Source organism: Leucoraja erinacea, chromosome 4, assembly GCF_028641065.1.
Source record: "Leucoraja erinacea ecotype New England chromosome 4, Leri_hhj_1, whole genome shotgun sequence".
Taxonomy (NCBI): domain Eukaryota; kingdom Metazoa; phylum Chordata; class Chondrichthyes; order Rajiformes; family Rajidae; genus Leucoraja; species Leucoraja erinaceus.
The window spans coordinates 34339910-34365731 of NC_073380.1; the positions used below are offsets into that span (position 1 = coordinate 34339910).

Sequence of the window (25822 nt, forward strand, 5' to 3'; positions counted from 1 at the left end):
TCTCTCCTATTCTGCAAGAAAAAACTACATTGAAGACTCAAACTCGCGATTGAGTAACTGCTGGGATCGTGGCGCAAACTCGCGACCTTGCGGATATGAGCCGAGCACTCTACCACTACGCTAAAAATCTTCCATTCCCGAAAGCCGAAAAATTCTGAATTACGAAAAGTGTCTGGTCCCAAGGCTTTCGGATAAAAGGTTGTGCACCTGTACAGGCTTGCATGTAAAGATTTATCAATTAAGCGAGGAGTGAGAATAATGACTTGTTGTTGCGGGTTAGTGTGCAGTTAGTTATCTGAAGTAGATATTATTCTGATTAAAAATGGTTTAAGCCCAATAATGCAGGGTCAAATGAATACATTTTTTAGCCACATCTATTATTATGGCCTGCCTTGCAGGGAAAATAGTCAGACATTTTGTTCTTTTGTTCCCATTGAGCTATTTATCACTGGACAGTGAGTGAATATTAGTGATGAGTTTTCCTTGGATCACTTGGACAAGGTTGATGCCAAATAGTTGTCATTCAATGAGGAGTATTTCCATATGAGTGCTTGATTCCGTTTGACTAAAAATACTCTGCTCACAGATTCTATTGGCTGATCTCATATCGGGTTATAGCTGAGTTAGCTCTCGCTTTCGACTCTGAGGGTGGTTCCAGAGTTGTACATTTTGATTTGCTTTTCTTCATAATAAGATTTTGTACAGTTTCTGTACTACTTTATGGAAAGTAGATGACTGATTTCATGGCAGCTGATGCAGGTAACATTTTGCTTTTGTATGCATGGAATGCTGGATGTTTTCTTACTGTGGCACTCCTACCTTTTAAAGACATGTATGCAAACATTTTTTTGGAACGCTCTAGAATTTTATAGTTGTACTTTGTTATAATGTGGTTGAGAATTTGATATCTTTATTTTGGATTTGTAATGTTAAAGTAAAGTGGCTCTCTGCTTGATGGCAGTACGTCCCTTTCCTGTTTTGGCTGAACTAGCAATAATCTGAAAAGTAGTTTGGCTTCAGTTTTTGATAATGCATCAGATTAAAGATCATGGTATGAAAAAGACCAGCTTAGAGTTTTATAGCTAGCTTGCACTTCAGTGAGATGTACAACATTTGCTTTATGGTCTGCTGTGTTATTTTTAAATGTGTATAAAAACATAATTTCCTTCTTTTGAGTTGTAGCTTTTTGTCATAAATTTTCTATTTACCATTTCAAGATAATTTGGGGTAAACAATTGGTATATCTAAAGTGTAATTTGGGTGCAAGGCCATGAACTATTTATATTGAAGAATTTAGAGCTACCAGTGTATTCTCTTGTTACAGAGCTTGAAAAAAAGTTGTGCCCCTAAGTAATCTAATGGATTACCCGAGAGTATTTTAAACTGCACAATGCTATTTCGAGTTTGTTTTGCAAACAACAGCTAAATGAAGCGTTTATCAGACCAAATTCCAAGAGATATCGCACTGATTGTCTTTCAGTAGTGGCTCCTTGTTTCTGATTTGTCCAATTCAGTTGTAAATTTGCTTTTAGACAGTGTAGTAGAATCCTAGTATTACAATTTGTTAGGAACCATCTTTTAACACAGATCAAGAAAATTCCAGTAAATGGACACAATTAAATGATTATCCTCTTTTTTCATAAATTACATAGAAAAACTGAACAGTGCAAAGGTACATCTGAATCGACTTGGCACATCATTTCAGAAAGTTATGAATTTGGAAAGTAAGCTCCATGTGGTAATATGAAGCTAAATACTGCTGTCATGTAAAATGTCGGGGTAGTCTGTATATATGATCCCCAATGTTTAATTAAAGGATGCATCAATTTCACCTTGGTTCAAATGACAAATTGATGTTGATTGAATGTTTGCGGCCTGGAAGGAAATTGCAAATAATAACAAAAAGATGGTGAAGAATTTTCAGATGAGATGAGGTGACAGAATAATTTAAGCATTGAGAGCTGTTTTGAGCTGAAGTGATTTCCAATTTCTAAGGATTAGGGAAGCTGAAGAGTCCCTCAAGCAGATATTTAACAATAACGAGTGCCTTTCATCTTTCATGACATCATAAATACAAAAATACTATAATGCAGCAAACTATGATGCAGTTTATGTATAGCAAATTCTTGCAAATAGTGACAAGATAATAGCCTCATTAATCTGTTTTGGAAATGTTTGTTGAATTAAATGTGAAAGTTTGTCTTCAGAATTGTTCCAAGGATTCTTTTGCATTCAGTTGGGAGGGCAAGCAGGACCTTAGTTTAAGATACGAAAAAATGCAGCACTTTTTTTCATTTGTGTGATGAGGTGTGTGTGCTCAAGTTTACAGTGTTCTAATTTGATAGAACGGAATCATGAGCCCATTTGAAGGAGATTTAATTCTCAAGCTTTTTTAAAAATAAAATCTCAACATTGTGTTTGTGCCAAATCTCAAACTATTCCACGTCCATTTAAATGTTGACGTCAACCTAACTAAATTTAAGTTTCTGAAAGATTCACTGCCTGGCTTATTAATCTAAAAAATTAAAGCTAAAATGAAATTAATTTATTTGAATATCTATTTGAGTCATTTAATACAAAAAATGCAAAGAAGTAATTGGTATTGGTGGGAGAAGTCGGGGGAATAATTGCCTGGCATTAATCAAATATACCATGCTCTTAAAGTAGCCAAAGCCAATAGCAGACATTCAACTGTTCAATTCTCACTGAATGCTCAGTTTGCATCATTCGATCAAATCGTACCTAACTTGCTATCCTGTTTCTTCAACAAATGGGAAGCAGAGTAAAGAAGGAAATTAGAGACTACCATCTCAGCATTACATGATGAAATCACGACTAATTTTGGTATGCATGGCTGAACTACTTGCTGGGTATGTGCCGCATGTAAGCAAGTTAATGCAGAATATCCATGCTCTTTTGAATCTCAAAATTATATGATGGAAGCATGATTGTTATGGAAATTATTCATTGTTTATTTCCTTATTCACAAGCCCTTTCCCCACATGTTCCAAAGTGGCAGAGTAGCGATTCATCAATACTCCAGCACATTGACCCAACTTGGAAAATGTTGAACTGATTTTCTATTCAAATTGTTGTTATTAAACAATTTTAATGATGCAGAATTGGGACTCAGTTGAGTCATGGATACCAACAAAACAAAGTTTTTTTTTCCCAAGCTGAAATAGTTATTCTCTCCTAATTGATCATTATGTTCCAAGCATACCACAGATATATAAGAGATTGATGTATTCAAAGGTAGACAAAAATGCTGGAGAAACTCAGCGGGTGAGGCAAATATTCAAAGGATTTCCTTTTAAAGTGAAACAGCTGGATTGAGTTAATGAGTCAGCTAATCTTTTAAATCTATGCCGATTGGTTTTTTAACCCGCCAGTTTCATAGCCCTCCTGACCTCTTCCTTTGTTGTATTATTTATGGATTTTCAGCATTTGGTGAGTCAAGTAGATTGTAGTGTGTATTTAATCAAGTTGTTGCAATTTGTGCACTAGTTATACAAGGTGCATTGGGATTTTGAAGTTATCTGGTAATGTGACCCTCATTTGCTTAAGTAATAACAAATGTAAAGATGCAGTTGTGTCATCAAAACTCATTAATGGGTGCTGACTTGGAACCCCCCTGGCACCAGAATACTGTGTTCCAGTTAGGGGACTGTGGTTTATAAATATACTTCACCAAATTAAGTTTATTGGCATTATTACTGTGCATGTTCTGGGGGGCATAATCACCAGACAGGGCTTGCCCTTGCATCGACTTCCTCACCACCTGCTGCAAGTCCTAAACGTTAATTTTAAAACTGCTGAACTGACAAAACCTCACTGAAATTGAATCTACAACAAACCTATTGACTCCCACGGTTATCTTGATTACACTTCCTTCCATTCTGCCTTTTGTAAAGAGACGATCCCCTACTCATAATTCCTTCGTCTCTGCCACATCTGCTCCCAAGATGAGGCTGTCCAGAAGGGGACATCTGAGATGTTCTCATTCTTTAGTGAACATGGTTTCCACTTGGATGTCATGGAGGGATTCCTTACCCGCATCACTTGTGTGTCATAAGTTCATAAGTGACAGGAGCAGAATTAGGCCATTCGGCGCATCATGTCCACTCCACCATTCAATCATGGCTAATCTAACTTTCCCTCTTAACCTCGTTTTCCTGCCTTCTCCCCATAACCCCTGACACCCGTACTAATCAGGAATCTATCTATCCTCTGACTTTAAAATACCCATTGACTTGGCCTCCACAGCGTTCTGTGCAATGAATTCCATGGACTCACCACCCCCTGACTAAAGAAATTCCTCCATCTCCTTTCTAAAGGAACGTCCTTTTATTCTGAAGCATGATCTCTGCTCCTAGACTCTCCCACTCGTGGAAACATCCTTTCCACATCCTGGAGTTCGACCCTCCCTCCGTCCCCAGACGCAACAAGGTTCCCATGGTCCTCACCTTTCACTCCATCAATCTCTGCATCCAAAACATCATCCGCTGACATTTCCATCACCTATGACGCGATCCCATCACTAATCACACATTCCCATCTTCACCTCCTGCTGCCTTCCGCAGAGTACGTTCCTTTCCTAACTCCTTGGTTCACTCATCCCTTCCCACCCAGACCGCCCCTTCCCAGACACTTTCCCTTGCAACCACAGGAGTTGTAACACCTGTCACTTCCTCCCTCGACTCCATCCAGGTCCTTCCGGTTGAGGCAGCAGCTCACATGCACCTCTTCTAACTTCATTTAGTGCATCGAGTGTTCCCAATGTGGGCTCCTGTACATTGGCACGACAAAGCGTAGATCCAGTGACCATTTCGCTGAACTCTTGAGCTCAGTCTGCCAAGTCTTACCGGATCTCCCGGTTGCCAACCACTTTAATTCCCATTCCCATGCTGACTTTTCTGTCCTGGGCCTCCATTGCCAGAGTGAGGTCACATGCAAATTGGAGGAATAGCACCTATATTTTACTTGGGTAGCTCACAACCCAGCAGTACGAATGTTGATTCATCCAATTTTAATGGATAGTTTATTCAACAAACACCACCCTTGCCCCCCCCCCCCCCCCCCCCTCCATGTATGTAACCAATTCCACAGTTTGCAACAATGCATCTAATCCAACAATCGGCCTATCAGGGAACCTCCTTGCCTGAGGTTGCTTGTTGGTGATTTGTCCTGGGTTACTTTTCTTGCTTCCAGTTCCCCCCTTCCCCCTCCACTGCAATCACTCTGACGAAGGGTCCCGATTTGAAACGTCACCAATCTATTTTCTCCAGAGATGCTGCCTGACCCGCTGAGTTACTCTAGCATTTTGTGCTCATTTGAAATGGGCTGATTTGCCAATCAGGCCCAAATGTGAATCTCGGAGATCAGCTATTTTAGTTAGTTTAGTTTAGAGATACAGGCAGAAACGGGTTCTTTGGCCCCCAGTCTGCACCAACCAGTGATTCCCATTTACTAGCCCTATCCTACCCACTAGGGACAATTTATAATCTTTACCAAAGCCAATCAACCTACAAACCTGTACGTCTTTGGAGTATGGGAGGAAACCGGATCACCCGGGAAAAAACCCATTAACTTTTGGGTTAGTTATTAACTGCTTACTCGGTCAGGAACAACTAGCAGTGGGCAACAATGCTGCCATTGCCAGTAGCATACAGATCTTATGAATAGACTAAATATAAAAGTCAGGATATTAACTTTAAGGATAGCAGCAAATAAAATAATATGTGGCGTCAACTTGAGTGAAGCTGTAACATAGAGCTCTCGGACATCGTTTTACAAAAGCAAGTAATTCCGCAATGTATCATATTCTTGGATCGCCCAGCTGGATTATGTGGATGGAATTTAGGAAGTGAGAACGCAATGACCACTTTGAGATTGTAACAAATATGTAAGAAAATCACGGCTTGTTATAAGAATAACAAAAAGCATAATATCTGACTTGCGCAGGGGGCCGCATGATGTAATCTTTAAATTGGGGGAGCATCTGTAGTTGCTTCACGCACAGATGATCCTCTTATGGATGGAGCTGCCAGATGAAGCCATAGGGGTAGGTACAATGGCAATGTCAAAATCATTTGGATAGATATTTGGACAGGAAAGGTTTAGAGGGATATGCGCCAAGACCAGCAAATGGTCTAGCTCGGCTATAAAACCTGATATTACAGGTGTCAAAGGTTATGGGGAGAAGGCAGGAAAATGGGGTTTGGAGGAAGAGATAGATCAGCCACGATTGAATGGCGGAGTAGACTCAATGTGCCGAATGGCCTAATTCTACTCGCATCACTTATGGCCTCATTATACTGGACAAGTTGGGTCAAAGGGCTTGTTTCCGTGCTGTATGTTCTAAGGCTGAATTGTTGAAGTCCTGAAGATCCAGTTCTGAGTGAGGGAGACTTAATTAAATTAACAATAAAAATATTTTTTGAAAGCTGATCATTATTGTATGTGATGGAAATAGGGGGGTTGCACGTAAGGTCACTGGGTCAGAGGGCTTGATGCACGGGGCCGCTCAATCCATCTGGAGGACATCCGTAACTTCCTGTATATGTTATTAATGCAAGAAACGCGTACTTTCCTACCTGTCTCAGAAGTGATAAACCTGGCTGTAAATTTTTCTTCAGGTGCGCTTTCATTTTGTATGTAAAAACCCACTTGAGAACCATGGGCAATTAAAAAAATTTGCAGCCAGATTTATCACTTCTGAAACATTTTAGATGCCAAAGGAATCAAGAAAAAAACACAAATAATGCCTTAGTTGATGAAATGCAGTGAGCAAACGGCCAATGTTCACTAAGCACTCTGGCTGTTGTTGTCCCTTCAGCTCTCACTTCTATCTACCATCATTTCTCCTTACTTTTGGAATTCTGAAGTAGGCTAAATGTCTCTCACGCTTATCCCGATTTCCATAATTATTTACAGCGCAAAAATTGACAAGTTCAGCGGGTTTTAACGGGCCAGCTACGCTGGAAACAATGGTGAGTGCTTACCTGCAGTTCATCGCGTGTAATCCATTTGGAGTAGCGTAGCAACAGTACGGGTCATGGGTCGTGACCCGACTGCCGTGAAACCTCCCTATAAGCATTTGCACAGCAGGAATTGTATACATATTATTTAGGGTGATGTAAGCTGTGGTTGTAGTTGTCTACCCTTAACTGTATTGGAGTCATATAGATGCATAGCATGGAAACAGGCCTGAAAAACACGCTCCACATTTCACTCTTCCTCCAAGCTAATTCAGAAATCTTATTCGGTAGCTCACCTTGGATCTCACGTGATCTAACCTTCCAGACTAGTCCACCATTCGGGACATTGTCTAATCAGATTCTGTTGTAATATAAGATTTGTATCCAAATCAGACTAAATAGCATTTGGTGAGTCTATGCCTGCGTATATGTTAAAAAACCATGTTCACCAATTTTATCCATTTTTACAAACCATAGATGATCAACAACAATTTCTTCTGTTTCAGATAAACATGGTTCTAATAAAAATGGGAAGAAAGGAGATGGGCCTTCTGGAACTTCATTCTTCACGTGGTTCATGATAATTGCTTTACTTGGAGTCTGGTCATCGGTAGCTGTTGTTTGGTTTGACTTGGTGGATTATGAGGACGTTCTGGGTAAGTTTATCATTTTTTAAATTAATCTAGAAAGAAAACTAAATACTTGAACGCTGATCTGTTAGAAAAAGTGGAGTTCAGGATAATTATTTCGTAGCTCAATTCGTTAATTATTTTATTAATTTTGTCCTGTAAATTAGTTATTATTTTGGATCGCATTTCAATTGCATATAAAACTATAGTGGCTAGTGGTTGGTTTCCATGATATGCTTCATTCAATTGTTAGATGGATTCACTTGCAATCTACAGTTGCTCTAACTTTGCTAATATAGTCTTGTATAATCTTGGCATGCACAAGAATTGCAGAATCACAAAACCATATGGAATTTTGACATACAAAATAACTTTTTGGCAATCTCCATGTATTCTACTGGGAAAAGTTTCAAAAAAATCGCAACGGTATGACCACGTTTACAACTGTTGATTTAACAATTTTTCATTGATTTACAGGAATAACGTGTGTGAGTTAAATGCATATTTTTGTGTGCAGTGTAATCTTCAATAGTCTCAATTTGCATTATAGTAAATGAGTTGATAATTAAAAATCTAATTAAAACTGCACTGATCTATTTTGGGATGTTATTTATCTCAAACTTGTCTCTTATAGTGAGTGTTAGTCTCTGCATGCATAATATATTTCCCACAGTTCTTTAAAAGTTTTATTTTTATCAAACATGCAGCAAAGGCAAAGGAATTCCGTTATAATTTTTCAGAGGTATTGCAAGGTAGGATTTACACTGTTACTGAATGATATGCTCTCTTTTATCCTGAAATCTCATCTCATCATTGTTTTTTGGATATGTTGGCATTTTTATTGTATGTTGAGATTTGCAATGGTAATTAGTTTGTGCTTCAGTGTACTTTCATTTTTGCATAATACTATAATGTAGGTACAAGGATATGAATGAAGTGTTACCAAATCAATTAATTGGTATGTGTATTTACAAGCCTACCTAATTTAAAGAGAGGGTCATTTTTTAAACTATGTTCAAATTAGGCTTTGGTCTTTATCTGAATTGGCTGAAATGTTGGATCACTGTTTTTTTCCACAAGTGAAAAGATGATATGCGAGGGTGTGTGTGGGTAGCTTGTGATGTTATGTACTCCAGTTGTAGAAACAGGTGTATACTCCATTTAGAATGGTCATGGGCAAGGGGTTCCACAAGTGGGAAGCAATATCCAGAACATAACTGACACATATTTTCTGAATTTTATGTGATCTTTTTCCATGATGTTCAGAGTAAATCGCTTGCTTTGAGAGTCTAGTATTGGGCATGAAAACACTGCAGTCTGTCTGCTGGTAGAGCACAATCAGACACAATGTTGGCATGGGAGGATATTAATGTTGATTTGCTAACCTTGCTAATTGCTTTGAAAGGTTTTGTAGAGACATTGTTGCTGGTATTCCTCTATTGTGTTGAAATCTCTACTGACTCTAGCATTTGGGAAAGTGGTTATTACTATTGCCTGATGTGCCAGGAGCTGGTGCTGGGTTGAAGCCTTTTCCTCAGTTGACTCAATAAATAGCTGGTGACCTTTAGGCACGGTGGCTTTCTACATATGGGAAGGTGTCCTTCGTGCCAGCGTCTGCCTGCTAACTAAGTTGACCTGCATTTTGCCCACAGCCTACTGAGTGTTTCCTATCCATGTAACTAATTGACTAAAGGATGTTTCAAACATTGAAAATGCCCCTGTCTCTCTATAGCTTCTTCTGGCGTCATGTTCCTTATACCAACTGAACTTTGTGTGGGAAAAGTTGCCCTGCGGTCACTTTTAAATATTTCCCCTCTATCAATCCCCAAAACTTTTTTACCCCCTAGTTTTAGACTGCCCTGGTAAGAAGATCATTCAACTTATCTATGCTCCTCATAATTTTATATACTTTTTATTAGGTCACCCAGGGAAAATGACCACCTATCCAGCCATTCCTTATAATTCAAGTGCTCCATGGTATCCTGGAGGTCTTTTCTACAGACTCTTCAGCTCAATAACATCCTTCCTATAGTTGGGTGATCAGAACTGCACATTCAAGAGAGAAAGAATACAATTCAACTGTATTTAAGACGAATACAATTCAACTGTATTAAAGAGAGAGTTAGATATAGCTCTTAGTGTTAACGAAATCAAGGGATATGGGGAGAAAGCAGGAACGAGGTACTGATTTCGGATGAACAGCCATGATCGAAGGGCCGAATGAAGTGTTACCAAATCAATTAATTGGTATGTGTTCGAAGGGCCGAATGGTCTACTCCTGCACCTATTTTCTATGTTTCTAAGTATGATCATGAACAGTGTCATCCCAATTCGGTGCACTGATTGTTAAAGGCAAGCATGCTAAACACCGCCTTGAATGAATGAAAACTTTATTGTCACATGTGACAAGTCACAGTAAAATTCTTTGCTTGCGTACCTTGCCAAGGTATGCAATAGCCACCTATGGAGGGTGCTTACAAAGTTACAAATCCCCCCCCCCCCCCCGAGCGCCAGTTCCCCCTTTGTTCTTCCTCCCTCCTTCACGGCAGTTCCCCCATGCTGGGTTGGCTATTGTTCCTCCCCTCCCACACGGCGGGTCCCCTTTATCCATTGTGCTACCCCAGCCCCACACACGGCAATCGCCTCCCACCCACCCACCCCCCTCCATCCCTCGGCAGTGACGTCCTAACTTCTCGTCCGTTGGTCGGCGCCACCATCAGCCGCCTCCTCAACCTCTCCACAATGCTGCCGGGTCTTCTCTGGACTCCTCCATGGCGCGGACCCAGGCCAAAGGTCTCCGGCCGCGGGCTCCACCGACCCAGGCTCCAACAGCCACTTGGGCTCCAACCCACTGGGGCTCCGGCCTTGCCGACTCTGCAGCCCGCCAGGAAGTGTCTGCTGCAGCGGCCGGCCGGGAGGCATACCTTCACCATCCGTCTCTGCCCTTTCAGGGAACTATGTATCTGTTCCTTAACTCTTTCTGTCTGTGACACGCTCTAAAGTCCACGCATAGTGCAACACCGAGTACTTGTACGAGTTAAATTCCATCGGCAATTCTTCGGTTCGCTTCCCTAGTTGATCTAGATCATGTTCTGATTGGATCTATGTTAATTTGGATAGATATTTTAATTTGAGAGTTGGCATTGCACAACTTGCAGTCCCCTCCAAGCACGGTAAACTGATTATAATATGAAACCAACATTCTCAGTATGTTGAATATCTAAAATAAAATACAAAAGTCCAGAAATATTCAGCTGTGCGGCAGCATCTGCACAAAAGCTAACACTTCAGGTTTGTTAGTTTTAATCCAAATTAATTTGCAAATTATTTTAAAGATAAGTTTGAAAACCTAGGAGTTGAATGCTTTGCAAAGGAATGTATACCAGTGCAGGAGAGAGACATTGGGAAATAAATTCTGACAAGCCAGGTGAGGTATTAGTTATATCAAGTGCAAACACTAGCACAGATTGGTTTGTTTACTCAAGTAGTTAACTAAACGTGTCAGTTATAGTTTAATTGTCAGGACTTTATCAATCTCAGATTTTCCATGATTTTGTTTTGCACCAGAGAGACTAAGTTAAAAATTTATTCAGTCGTTTGAAACAAAAATCATAGAAAAGATTTTACTATTGAAAAATATTTTATGGAAGATAGATCCATACTCATCAGAGAGTTACATTTAGCTGTACATGCAATTAGAACAAAAATTACGCTATTTAACTTATTGTGTAAAAAAAATATGATTAAACATTCTTTTAGGCTTTAATATCTGGAGCAAATCTTACAGGATAGTAATTAGTAAGGCTGCTGTTTGGATAAACCGTTCACTCTGCATTGGAGCACGCAATTGCAGGTCAAGAATGAAAATAGTCACATTGTAAATTCTGGATCTCAAAGCTTTTCTTGCTTCTAAGAATTGTTCATCAAACATTTTTAATGTGTTGAATATGCTCCAATGAGTGACAATAACTGATGACAGCTGGGAAGAAACTCCCTGAATCTGGGTGTATACATTTTTAAACTTCTATACCTTTTGCCTGATGGGAGAGGAGGGAGTGGCGATTCGTCCTTGATTATGCTGCTGGCCTTGCCGAGGCAGGGTGAGCTATAAATGGAGTAAATGGAAGGGAGGTTAGTTTGTGTGATGGTCTGGACCGCATCCACAAGTTGCTGCCATTTTTTGTGGTCTTGGATGGAGCTGTTCCCAAACCAGGCTGCGATGCATCCTGATAAAATGTTTACTATGCGCCTGTAGAGGTTGGTGAGAGTTGTTGGGGATATGCCAAACTTTCTAAGCTTTCTAAGGAAGTAGAGGCAATGGTGTGCTTTCTTTGTTGTTGCTTCAGACACATTTTGTAGAATAAATATTGTAGAAAACTGCAATGATTAAAGGCATAATTTTGATTACTGCCTTCTAAGATAGTTGAAATCCATACTTTCTGCCTGACCTTTGGCCTTTTTAAATGGTGTGCGATTATTGTGGAGGCATCAAAGATATATTTATAGAACTGAATAAGTGATTTTGGTATTCCGAGAAACGCAAGGAATCATGGGATTCGTCAAAGGTCATTCACCATTCACATACCTAGGCAGTGTTGTGGACACCACCGGAGGGGCAGAGGCAGGCATAAAAAGTAGAATCAATAAGGCTAGGTGGTGTTTAACATGCTCAGGAAGATCTGGAGCTCAAAACACATCTCATTCAACACTAAAATACGCATCTTTAACTCAAATGTGAAACAGGTGATGCTGTATAGATCAAAGACATGGAAAACAATAAAACACACTACAAACAGGCAGCAAACATTCATTGACACCTGCCTTAGGAGAATACTTAACATCTAGTGGAGAGACAAAGTAAGCAATGTGGACCTGTGGAAAAGAACAAGCCAGGAGCCCATTGACTTACAAATTCAAAGGAGAAAATGGAGTTGAATTGGACACACCCACAGGAAACCTGCCACAAACATCACCCGGCAAGCCCTGAAATGAAACCCCCAAGGAAAAAGGAAAATAGGTTGCCCCAGGAATAGCTGGAGAAGATGTGTCCAGATGTCTGAGAGTGGGCTCAACTGGGGAGAACTGCCAACAACCGAGTGAAGTGGAGGACATTTGTCACTGGCTTATTCTCCCTAGAGGAGCAAAGGGCTGAAGAAGATTCACCATAAAGAAAAAGCGAGTGAAGCGCTGGCTGTATAAACGGTATATACATTCTTATTTTTATTCATGATTTACGTGTAAAAATATATTTAATCTGAGGAACGAGAATGCCAGGTAGCGGGAGAGCGGGGTGTAACAGCGAGATAGAGGGGGCAGATGCGAGTGGGAGACGGGGGGGAGGGGTGGTGAGACTGGACCGGTGGAGAGCCAAGTGCTGCCAAACCGCCACTGGACCACCACAGTCTCTCCCCCCCCCCCCCCCCCCCCCCCCCCCCCCCCCCCCCTAGAGTGGAGAGGTCCAAGACTACCCCAGAGCAGAAGCGGCCCACAGACAGAGCGGAGAAGAAGCCCCAACCCTAGCTCAACTCTGCCAGGCCAACTAAAAGCCCCGGACTGACGAGACAGTGGCCCGGAGTAGCGGTGGCCCACAGCCCGATGACCGGCGCTCGACCCACGCCGGCACTGGACAACGAGAGAGGCGCAGCCGATGGCCCCCTGCCCGCTGGGGAACGGCCCCCCTGTGAGCCGAAGCCAGCTCCTGCTCCCCGCGCTGGCTGCAAGCCCGGCCCAACATCTCCGGCCACCCCAGACAGGGACGGTTCACCCGGGAGGGGACGGGGATGGCCCAGCTGCAACTCAACAGCGCCCGCAGCGCCAGAGACCATGGACCCCGACCTTGCTCGTTCACTGAAGCATAAAGCAATAAAAACTACAAAATAATTGTAGCTTTTAACAAAGGTACAATAAATAAAACTGATTCATAGTTTGAAAGCAGTATTTTCTTACCTAGAAGAATCAAAGCTGGAAAAAACAGATGAAATGTGTCCATAGTTCCACTGCAATGTTTATGCAGAGTAACCTTTGACCAGGGCATGCGCAGTTGGAATACAGAACTCGCTTATTGCAAAGTGCCAGTGAATCCAATAAGTCTATCCCACGCTGATTTATAGACCACCATGGCTAAATACTCCTTGCAATGGTTTCTTATTGTCACATAGGCAATGCTCAATTAAATTCTTGCAGTAACGTTGTGATAATTCCTAGGGTTATAAATAAAAAGAAAAAAACATTTTTTAAAGAGGGAAGAAATGCTTTAAAATTCCATTTTGACCCTTCAGATAATCAGGACGTTAAGGAGATTCCATAAACCACTATTCCAGCATGAATCGTGCCTTCCTCACGATGTGATGTCTTTCCCAATGGGGAAACAATCAGCTTCCTGAATAAAGGCAGAGTTAGCACTTGCGCCACCAGCTGCTAGTGCATTTCACAGACCCTTAGTTCTCTGTACCAGGTATTCCTTCTATATTATCGACAAACGTATACCCTAGCCCTTTCTAATCTGTTAAAACTGGAATGATCTATTAGTAGCAAGAATTGTTACCTTCATTGATCTGATTACCTCTGGTTTTGTGGCGCTCTGCACATGCACAGTAGTCTGAAGCATTTGAAGATAGGAATCATTGTACTTTCCTACTTAACCTTTAAAAGCCGCAATAAAGCACACCAAGGTGCTACAAAACTGAACCTTGCCTTCAAGAAACTTCCTGCTGAGTAGAGCTAATCTTCAGGACTAATAGGAAATTATTCAACCTATAGTTCTATGCTCCAGAACAACGGTCTACTCAATTGGCCCTGCACTCAACATCCACAAGGGTAAATGTGGAAACAAGGAACTGCATATGCTGATATTTCAAGGAAGAACACAAAGCCAGCATTTGCAGTTCCTTTTTTCTCTACTGTGAAATCTCAAGGTATGCCTACTTTGTGGAAGTTCTCCTCTCTCTGACCTTCCCATGTTCTCCAAGAATGCCTGATCCACTGAGTTATTGTAGCATTTTCTGTCTATCCACAAGGGAAAGATCCTTCTCCACTGTACAACACCACTTTCTGATAATTACGATTCATGACAAAATCTTAAACAGTAAATATTGTTCATATCTCAAGCTAATGGAGATATCTGAAGTTCAGATATCAACTTCTATGCCTATATAAGCTTTGGTCAATGAAACAAAAGGCTGTTTGATAAACAAGAACTTGAATCTGACACCATTCCAACACAGATCTTTCTGAACTCGGTCACCTCCATTGTCAGAGTGAGGCTAAACACAAGTTGGAGGAACAGCATCTCATATTTTGCTTGGGCAGTTTACAGCCCAGTTGCATGAATATTGATTTCTCTCACTTCAGGTAGAAACATAGAAATTAGGTGCAGGAGTAGGCCATTCGGCCCTTCGAGCATGCACCGCCATTCAATATGATCATGGCTGATCATCCAACTTAGTATCCCGTACCTGCCTTCTCTCCATACCCTCTGATCCCCTTAGCCACAAGGGCCACATCTAACTCCCTCTTAAATATAGCCAATGAACTGGCCTCGACTACCCTCTGTGGCAGAGAGTTCCAGAGATTCACCACTCTCTGTGTGAAAAAAGTTCTTCTCATCTCGGTTTTAAAGGATTTCCCCCTTATCCTTAAGCTGTGACCCCTTGTCCTGGACTTCCCCAACATCGGGAGCAATCTTCCTGCATCTAGCCTGTCCAACCCCTTAAGAATTTTGTAAGTTTCTATAAGATCCCCTCTCAATCTCCTAAATTCTAGAGAGTATAAACCAAGTCTATCCAGTCTTTCTTCATAAGACAGTCCTGACATCCCAGGAATCAGTCTGGTGAACCTTCTCTGCACTCCCTCTATGGCAATAATGTCCTTCCTCAGATTTGGAGACCAAACCTGTACGCAATACTCCAGGTGTGGTCTCCCCAAGACCCTGTGCCACTGCAGTAGAACCTCCCCGCTCCTATACTCAAATCCTTTTGCTATGAAAGCTAACATACCATTCGCTTTCTTCACCGCCTGTTGCACCTGCATGCCTACTTTCAATGACTGGTGTACCATGACACCCAGGTCTCGCTGCATCTCCCCTTTTCCTAGTCGGCCACCATTTAGATAATAGCTTTCCTGTTTTTGCCACCAAAATGGATAACCTCACATTTATCCACATTATACTGCATCTGCCAAACATTTGCCCACTCACCCCGCCTATCCAAGTCACCTTGCAGTCTCCTAGCATCCTCCTCACAGCTAACACTGCCCCCCAGCTTAGTGTAATCCGCAAACTTGGAGATATTGCCTTCAATTCCCTCATCCAGATCATTAATGTATATTGTAAATAGCTGGGGTCCCAGCACTGAGCCTTGCGGTACCCCACTAGTCACTGCCTGCCGTTGTGAAAAGGACCCGTTTACTCCTACTCTTTGCTTCCTGTTTGCCACCAGTTCTCTATCCACATCAATACTGAACCCCCAATGCCGTGTGCTTTAAGTTTGTATACTAATCTATTATGTGGGACCTTGTCGAAAGCCTTCTGGAAGTCCAGATACACCACATCCACTGGTTCTCCCCTATCCACGCTACTAGTTACATCCTCGAAAAATTCTATAAGATTCGTCAGACATGATTTACCTTTCGTAAATCCATGCTGACTTTGTCCAATGATTTCACCGCTTTCCAAATGTGCTGCTATCCCATCTTTAATAACTGACTCTAGCAGTTTCCCCACTACCGATGTTAGACTAACTAGTCTGTAATTCCCCGTTTTCTCTCTCTCCCTCCCTTCTTAAAAAGTGGGGTTACGTTTGCTACCCGCCAATCCTCAGGAACTACTCCAGAATCTAAAGAGTTTTGAAAGATTATTACTAATGCATCCACTATTTCTGGGGCTACTTCCTTAAGTACTCTGGGATGCAGCCTATCTGGCCCTGGGGATTTATCGGCCTTTAATCCATTCAATTTATCCAACACCACTTCCCGGCTAACCTGGATTTCTCTCAATTCATCCAACTCCTTTGACCCGCGGTCCCCTGCTATTCCCGGCAAATTATTTATGTCTTCCTTAGTGAAGACGCAACCAAAGTAGTTATTCAATTGGTCCGCCATATCCTTGTCCCCCATGATCAACTCACCTGTTTCTGACTGCAAACATTTGTTTTAACTAATCTCTTTCTTTTCACATATCTATAAAAACTTTTGCAGTCAGTTTTTATGTTCCCTGCCAGTTTTCTGTCATAATCTATTTTTCCTTTCCTAATTAAGCCCTTTGTCCTCCTCTGCTGGTCTCTGAATTTCTCCCAGTCCTCCGGTATGCTGCTTTTTCTGGCTAATTTGTACGCATCATCCTTCGCTTTGATACTATCCCTGATTTCCCTTGTTATCCACAGATGTACTACCTTCCCTGATTTATTCTTTTGCCAAACTGGGATGAACAATTGGTTGGCATTCCCTCTCTCTCTATCCCTCCCCCACCCAAGTCGCACTAGCTTCTCATTTTCACCCTACAAACAACTTACAATGGCCTGTTTCCTTTATCATCGCTACTATTTTGCATATCTTTCATTCATTGTTCTTTATCTCTACATCACCGTCTATATCTGTCATTTCCCCTATCCCTAACCAGTCTGAAGAAGGATCTCGACCCGAAACGTCACTCATTCATTCTCTCCAGACATGCTGCCTGTCCCGCTGAGTTACTCCAACTTTTTGTGTCTATCTTTGGTTTAAACCTGCATCTGCAGTTCCTTCTTACACATCGTATGGTCTTGCTTTCCTGTATGTTTCTGAAACCAAGATTACTTTCTGCAGTCACAACATGGCATTGGAAAGATAATACCAACATTATCTCTGTAAATCCTCCAATTTCACCTGAAATATGTGAACCCTTGTCCCAGGAAAAAAAATACTGAGATAGTTGAAGAAAATATACACAGATATGCTCAAAGTTTCCATGAAAACATGCAATATAGCAACTGACCTCAGGCATTCTTTGCTAATACTCCAGAAAATCGAGAAAGTGCATTTGTGATGCTATTGAAAAGTTCATGCCTCAGGTGCACACAGAAAACCAATACAAATGTGGGCAAAAGCGCATCTGTGGAAGAAGCTGTAATATCAGGAAGTAAATATCAGGAAGAGTAGCTGGACTCAAATTGATACCGAGAGACATGATTACAAATGCTCATGGAAGTGATATTTTGCATTTCAAAACTAAAGTCAGTAACCTAGTGTGAAATATCTCAACAAAGATTATCTGAAAGTCCAGGTCTAAAGGCTAAGTAGGAATGAGGGTCTGAGTAGAGTGATAGAATAGCTGCCAAACAGCTCCAGCAAGTCTTTCCGTGACTGCATTGATTTCTCTAACTATCTGTTTTTCTCCCACATTCCAAAGACATGAGGGTTGGTAGGTTAATTGACTACTGGTGTGTAGGTGCGTGTGGAATTGTTGGGAATGTAGGGAGAACAAATGGAATTACTCCAAAGGGTGTTTTCTGGTCAGCCTGGATTTGATGAGTCAAAGGGCCTGTTTCCGAACCATATGACTCGCTGTCTACAGCATTTAACTCATCCATATCTCATAGCTTCCTCAAATGCTCAAAGCTCTTATGATTCCCTTGTTGCATCTTCCCAATAGTGAATAGTAGGTTTGATGGCCTGTAGTCCCCTGACTTTGAATTATTTTTTAATTAAATCACAGCCATTTACTCAAGGTTTTAGTATATGCAAACTACCTGGTTTAGAATTATTAAGGATAAATATAAGAGGCTTGGGTAGATGCTCTTCAAATTCCAATCAAGTTACTTGATTTCCTTAATTTATCCAAATAACCAAACATTTTGATAATATCAGTCTTTGTCCTAATTGAGATAAATTGGTTGTTTTTATGTTAGCTATCAGTTAATGGTGGGCGCCACAGGGAGTTGGGGCCTCGACAATTTGCCGATGATGCAATGGCAGCAAGTTGTGAGGTGAACAAAAATCTGCAAAAGGATAGAGATAGGTTAAATGAGTTGACAAGAAGTTGGCAGTTAAAATATGTGGATAAATGTAAGGTTATCCTGTTTGGAAGGAAAATTCAAGTAGCAAATTATTATTTAAGTAGGGTGAGATTTCAAAATGTTATGGAGCAATGAGTTTTGGCACAAAGGATTGACATGCAGATATACACCTTAACAGGATGGTTGACAAAAACACACCTTATGTAATTTATTCTGATTTGACCCCGATATTTAAGGAAAGATATACTTATATTGGAGGTACTGCAGAGAAGAGTCAGCAGGAAGACAAAGTTAACATATGAACATAGGAATTTAGAAAAATGAGGGGTGATTTTGTTGAAATATACAAGATTCTGAGGCTGGTTGCCCCTGAATGGATGCTGAGAATGTTTCCTTTAGAGTAGGTGCCCCGAATTGTGGGCCATAGCTTCAGATTAAAGGTGTTACCCACTAACGATGAAATCAAGATTTTTCAGAGAGTTGACTTGGAATTCTTTACCCCTGAGGGCCGTGTATAGAATATAGAACAGTACAGCATAGGAATGTCTGTGCCAAACATGATGCCAAGACCATCTCTTATCTGCCTGTACATATTCCTTCATTGTATCCATACTAATGTAGCTGCCTCCATCACCATTCCCAGCAGTGATTTCCAGGCACGTGCTACCCTCTGTGTCAAGGGCCTGTCCCACTTGGGTGACCTCCACTGCGACCTTAAGCGACTAAAAAAAAATCAATGTCGCTATGACCTACGACCTTCCTCAACTATGTGTACGACCTCCTATGACTATGTTGTAGACCTCCCTCGACTATGAAGAAGACCTCCTTCGACCTCCTTTGACTATGTTGAAGACTGGCTTTGACCATGTACGTTTTACTCGAGGGTGGTCTCTGGCAAATTGGTCCATGAATGAGCACGACCCCCTTCCACGTCAGAGGACTACACCAAAAACCAACAACGACCAGTGACGAGTGTCTACAGCGCAAATGATCACCTGATAAAATGATGTCGTGTCTGCATTTTATTTCTCACTAAAAAATGCCTTCCAGGTCTTTTTCTATCATTCTGAACTATGCAAGCAAGGAAGGAACTAGTTTGGAGGATGTTAGTAAAAATACAACTACTGCTGTTTGCAGTAGCCCTTTTGCTTCAGCAGCCTTTTAAGAAAGGCCGAAGGGGAAGAGCAAGCATGAAGAAGAAGCACAAGAAGAGGTCTCAATGGGTGAATGGAGATGATGTGATGGACTGTCCCAGTACACCAGATGACTGGAAGAGAGTGGCGCTGGGCTTTGACGAAAGATGGAACTTAAGCACACATGTGGGGCAGTGGATGGCAAGCATGCCATTCTTGTCCCTGGCCTTTTTGCTGCCATCTCTAAAACACAAGTCTCCTCTCCAAAAAACTCTCCAGCTATGAATGAACATGCCTTGGAGTGACAGAGGTGACGTGCTGCTGCTTAAATTATCTTCTTTTTTTTTCTACTGACCTTTTTTCACCCCGGAGCTATTACCTTTGACCACCTTCGACTACCTACGAACTAGCTTTACGACCTACTATGACCGACTTCGACTAGACCTACGACTTGACTAAAATTTATCGATTTTTCCCACGGCGACCTATTTTTAGCCAATTTTTGACATCTTGAAAAATACGCGGAGACCACTATTGAGCATGAAGGAGAGTGACGAAGACCTCCTATGACCTCGTGGCGACCTTGCCGCGACTATGGGTCACGGGCAAATTCACCAGAGGTCGCGGTGGAGGTCTCCCAAGTGGGACAGGCCCTCAGCTTTGCTCCTTCACCTTAAAGCTATGCCTTCCAGTATTTGATATTTCCACACTGGGAAAAGGGTTTTAACTGCCTACTCTATCTATGCCTCATATAATTTTGTATACTTCTGTCAGGTCTCCCTGCAACCTTTGGAATTCCAGAGAAACCATCCAGCTTTACCAAAACTCTCCTTGTGGCTAATAATTGTGGCTAATAATCCTTCAACCAGGCATAATTCTGGTAAACCTCTGCAGCCTTTCCACATTTTCCACATTCTTCCTTTATTAGACAACCAGAACTGCGCATAATACTCCACATGTTGCCTAACCCAATTCCTATAAACTGACATCATGACTACCAGATTTGTACTCAATGCCCCAACTAATGAAGACCATATGCCTCCTTTACCACTCTGTCTATTTATGTTGTTAGTTTCAGGGAGTAATGAACCTGGACCCCACGATCCCTCTGTACATCAGAAACTTTACACAAAATGCCAGAGTAACTCAGCGGGACAAGCAGTATCCCTGGAGAGAAGGAATGGGTGACTGAAGCAGGGTCTCGACCCGAAACGTCACCCATTCCTTCTCTCTGAGGTCCCAATAGTGATCCCTGTAAAACTGCACTGGTCACAGACCTCTAGCCTGAACATTGTCCTTCCACTACAACCCTCTGTCTTCTATCAGTAAGCCAGTTTGAATCCATACAACAAAGTTGCTGTTAATTACATTCATCTTAATCTTCCAGCCAGTAGAAATATTTGAGTTTGTTCATAATGAAGATCACTAGACATATATAATGCAAAATAGGTCAAGGGATATGGTGAGAGAGTGAGGTGGCACTGAGTCCAAGATTGGATCACCTTTGATCTGATTTGAATTGCAGTGGGCAAGATAGGCTAATTGGTTTACTTTTCCTGCTGCTTATATTTTTATATGTGGATCCACATCTGGAACATTGCTAATTTGCAGCTTAATTTACACCTTTATATACTACAAAAACAAAGTCCTTCAGTAGCCCTGACATCCTGCGAGAAAGTTTGAATCCTCCATTCATGTTCTCTAAAAAGGTCCTTTCTGCTCTTTTTGATCTGTGACGTACCTGAAAAAATCTTTTTGCTTTTGTTGCTAGAATTATGTACCATTATCTTTGCCAAAGGTCATCTGTCTAACCCTATTGCTATTTCTGTCATTCATATATGAATTTCTTCAAGGGACTTGGTTTGCATCATGAGGATCTTAAAGTTGTAGTTACACTGGAAGGATTAAGTAAGTTTTCTTGTTCTGCTGATATCTCATAATCTGCATTATCAGAAACAACCCAGATCCCAATGGTAATTCACCTGAAAATGCATTATGCACCACATTATGTGGAGTTTGATTGAATAATTGTCTCTAATTGTCTTTTTTTACATGGGAGAATTGGAAATTTTCACTTTGTGTTGATGATTTTATATACTGTATATTTGGTGCACTAAGATTCAAATTCTCTTTTCTTTCCCTTTTAAATAGGGAAACTCGGAATCCATGATGCCGATGGTGATGGCGATTTTGATTTGGAAGACGCCAAAATTTTGCTAGGCAAGCATATTTCTGTTTTCATTTTGCACGGAGTTCCAAAGATGCACCTTTGTTTGGCATATGCATGACTGTCTTTGGTTGATGTGAAAACTTAAATTTAAATGCAACTAATGATACAAATTATGTGATCATTGTTGAAGTGTTTGTCATCTCTGAAAACTAAAATTTGTGATTTTGGAGATAAGAGAATTTGCAGTTATTCTTGGTGAGGAGCACATAAATGTACAAAAGTTTCATCCATCAGGTAAAGGAACCTCATTTGGAGATCTTTTATATTCCACTATATAATTATTTAAAAAACGTATTGTCTTCCAGCATCTGCAGTTCCTTCTTAAACACTTGTCATAAACATACAGTCACTTCAGTTTTCATACTATGTAGTTATGTATTTGTTTATTATAGTGGCCCATGTGTTTAATTCTGTTTTATTTATGTGTCAGGATGATTTGTCAATATGCTGGAGTTATTGATGATCTTGTAATGTTAAATTGTACTCTAAAATTATTTGTTTTAGAAGGCAACACTATTCACAACTTAGCCAAATTTTGGCTGAAGAATAATGAGCATTGGTTCTGTTGATTACAGCCCTTTGAGTAAACTCTTCAAATTGCGTTCATTTTTAGGTGCATAGGCAGTGATCGCCATACTGTAACATTTTTTAGATCTTATAAGTCATCTAATTTATTTAGTCAATAAACTGGTGAAACTGAATTGGTTCACAATTTCTTTAATCATAATCAATGAATGCAAATCAGGTGGATGATTGGGAAAAATGTTTACGTTCAGCTGAATTAATAACATTGCACCAGATTGCCACTCGAGTACATCAATGATACTTGTTCAATGCAAAGAGAAAAAAAGTAAATGGTATTCCATTAATCTTCTTTGGCTCCTGGATGGTTTGATGCTTGTGATACTGCAAATGTGAATTGGGACGATGAAAAAAATGATGGAAATGCTACCTAATTTCCTGATTGCTTTTAAAACGTTTTTATTTTGTGGAGCAATGGGAAAGGTTGAATTTATGCATCAATCTGTCCTCACTGGAAATGGTTTGAGCTAAATTCTGCCCGTCTGACCCGTGAGCACCAGAATCTGGCTGAAAATGTTTCATTTGGTTCTGGTGATGAAATATTTAATGTTGGATTTAACAGATCAGGATAATTTTCTTACTATGTGTGTTTTGTTCTTGATCGATATCAATGCAGCATAATGGGTCTTTTTCTGCTTTTGTTTAAATGCGTCCCAGTTAAGTTGATTATTGCGGGAAACATGATAAGGGCTCAAATGGAGCCATGAAAAGGTTGGGTCCATGGCGGTTTTAATTTTGTGGTCCAGTCTGAGTTGTTTGGAATGTAGCTGGGGCAAATTAATGTCTATAAAAGTCATGATATTTCTGCTGCAAGATATATTGAACAAAGTAATTATTTGTATTTTAACAATTTTTCATGTACCCATTCTTGTATGTTACTTCCAAGAACAAACAGAAAAAAAACATCTGCTTGTCTATGATTATAACAGCTTTTTTCACTGCGAACCAAATTGCAAGTTTAATTTTTTTGTTACTGAGTAGGAATAGCCGCACTACAGTAAGATGTACATTTGTCGGTAACACTTTAAATTAGGTAATAATTATAAACATCTGCTTGTTACTCAAATCTTGTATCGTAAACATTTGAAGAAATTGTGAAGAGAAATGAAAATATACGGTATGTTGTGCATTGTACCCAATAGGCCTTAAGTATATCTGGCAAAACCTAGGGTTATTAAATCCCAGTGAGTACACTTTCTAAGTTCTACTTCAAGCATTTGTCATTTCGGAAGTAGAATCTTGGTTCTTTGGTTGACCATTTTCAGTCTATCTTATTTGTCTCCTCAAATTACATACAACTGAAGTACTTTGGTTAATAGAATCTTTGCCTTTGCTACCTCGTTGGGAATGCAAAATATATTCCACCAGAATCTTATTCATGAAGGTGGGATATATAGATTTGGCTGGTATTGAAATAAGGAAGTACCTGTTTTCTTTATGAAACTAGAAATGTTGTGATTTTTAAGAGCTGATGTTCATATCCTTTTAAATATGTTTGATCCAATGTACGTCACCTAAACTAGCACTCCGCTACTATATTCTTCCATTTCTGTCTGACCACTTCTTTCTTCTCTCCTTTTTCCCTTTTTATTCTTATTTAGGCCTCACTAAAGGTGATGGTAGTGAGGAACAAATTGATACTCTCGAGGAGGTCCTAGATATTATAACAGAGGAATCCTCAGATTGGGTATATGGTTTCCTCTCATTTCTGTATGATGTAATGACGCCTTTTGAAATACTAGAAGAAGAAAATGAAGCATCAGAGGATGTTGCTGGTACGTCAGAGAATGAAGGGTATGAGGGGAAAGAAAATTGTGTAACACTGGATTTACAAAACCAATAGCAGCCAATCGCAGTTCCTACATGAAGTTGGGAGAAAAAAAACCTCAAATCTTTAAAGAGGAGCAAAATAAAATTTGGAGGGAGAAGAGTTCATTGAGGTTGAGATATTATGCAATTTCGCTAATGATGTCTTGGATGCATGTTTAAAATGCCTGTGGATGCATTGTTGCATTACAGGTAACAATAATGGACCGAATTGTGTGAAATATATTTTATTTATGAACCCATATGGGCTGTTTGTGCAATTAAATCCTTCATGTGTGTATATATGGAAAGTTGCTAGAAATTGTCTAGTTTAACAATCTTTGTAAGTGGAAACTGGGGAGAAGATATGCTTGTGTGTATGCATTTAACTTTGTCCTTGCTTGTCTGCCTTTGACCAACCACTTTCAGTTTATTATTATTTTTTCCCCCATAAACTTGGCATTTAAGCATAGAAAAATGTCATTGGGTTGAGACATTAAAGTATTAAAGTTAACTAATGCTTGGAATGTTCTTTTTGTGCATGATTATGAAGCAAACATTGTATTGTAAACATCTTGTAAATAGCACTTTTATATTGATCTTGTTGTTTGAATATGAATCTGGATCCACTTTTGTTTTGTACTCTGTACAAAAATGCAAATAATCTTTCTGTCAAGAGTTTATGATGTTGACGAAGCATGAAAAATATGCATGATGATATTCTGAAGTAAATCATACTAAAGGAGCATGTCTAATATAGTTTCTCCTAACTTTCCTGGTTTTGTGAAAAGATAAATAAATGAAATGTGAAGATTTGATTTTGATTGCCATTATTTTACAATGTCTAAATGCATTAAACTGCATAACACTACTGTGTGCATTTTTGTGGAGCACTTGAATTGCCAAGGCATACAAGGCTATACATCAAGTGCTGGTAAAAGGGTACTTGATGGTCAGCATGGACATGGTGGTTTGTTTCAGTGGTTTATGACTCTGAATCTGCCTCTATACTGGACTCTTAAGAAATATCGTTAAATTTGATGGCAAAATATATTTCTATTCAGATTTTTACATAAAAATAAACTTTAAAATAAGAGATGATACACAAACATCTTTTCTCACTTCCATTTTGGATGCCCTGGTGCTAATATTAATGTAGGTTATGTAAGTGAGCACAAAAGTGCAATGTAAAGATGCAAAGACTCTGATAAATGAGAGGCATTTGAACATGCGTACCTCTCAACGCAGTATTCACATTTTCATTGAAATTGCTGTAGTTGAGTATTCTAAAAAAAAAAGGAAAATCCAGTAATAGTGGGATTAATGGTCTAATTAGCAAATTATGAGGATGACACTGCCTAGCACTGCTCTTGTGGGGAGCAAAAAGGATTGACTAGAACATTTGCCCCCAAACCAATGTCCATGTCAGGACTTGTTTGCGTAACCATATACAAAAGTCACAGTTTCCTGTTCA

The 25822-nt window shown here is 40.2% G+C and overlaps 1 protein-coding gene across 4 annotated transcripts in view; it reads left to right on the forward strand.

Annotated features, from left to right (window-relative positions):
* Positions 1-25822, forward strand: part of unm_hu7910 (un-named hu7910) — a 207288-nt gene that overhangs the window by 31795 nt on the left and 149671 nt on the right. For 2 of the 4 annotated variants that reach the window (XM_055633993.1, XM_055633995.1), the window contains exons 2-4: positions 7487-7636; positions 8317-8361; positions 21882-21950. In XM_055633993.1, coding sequence (XP_055489968.1) covers positions 7487-7636; positions 8317-8361; positions 21882-21950 — 264 coding nt within the window. Of the gene's footprint in view, positions 1-613; positions 760-7486; positions 7637-8316; positions 8362-21881; positions 21951-25822 lie in introns of those variants that run through there. The other 2 variants (XM_055633994.1, XM_055633996.1) reach the window with 2 other exon arrangements.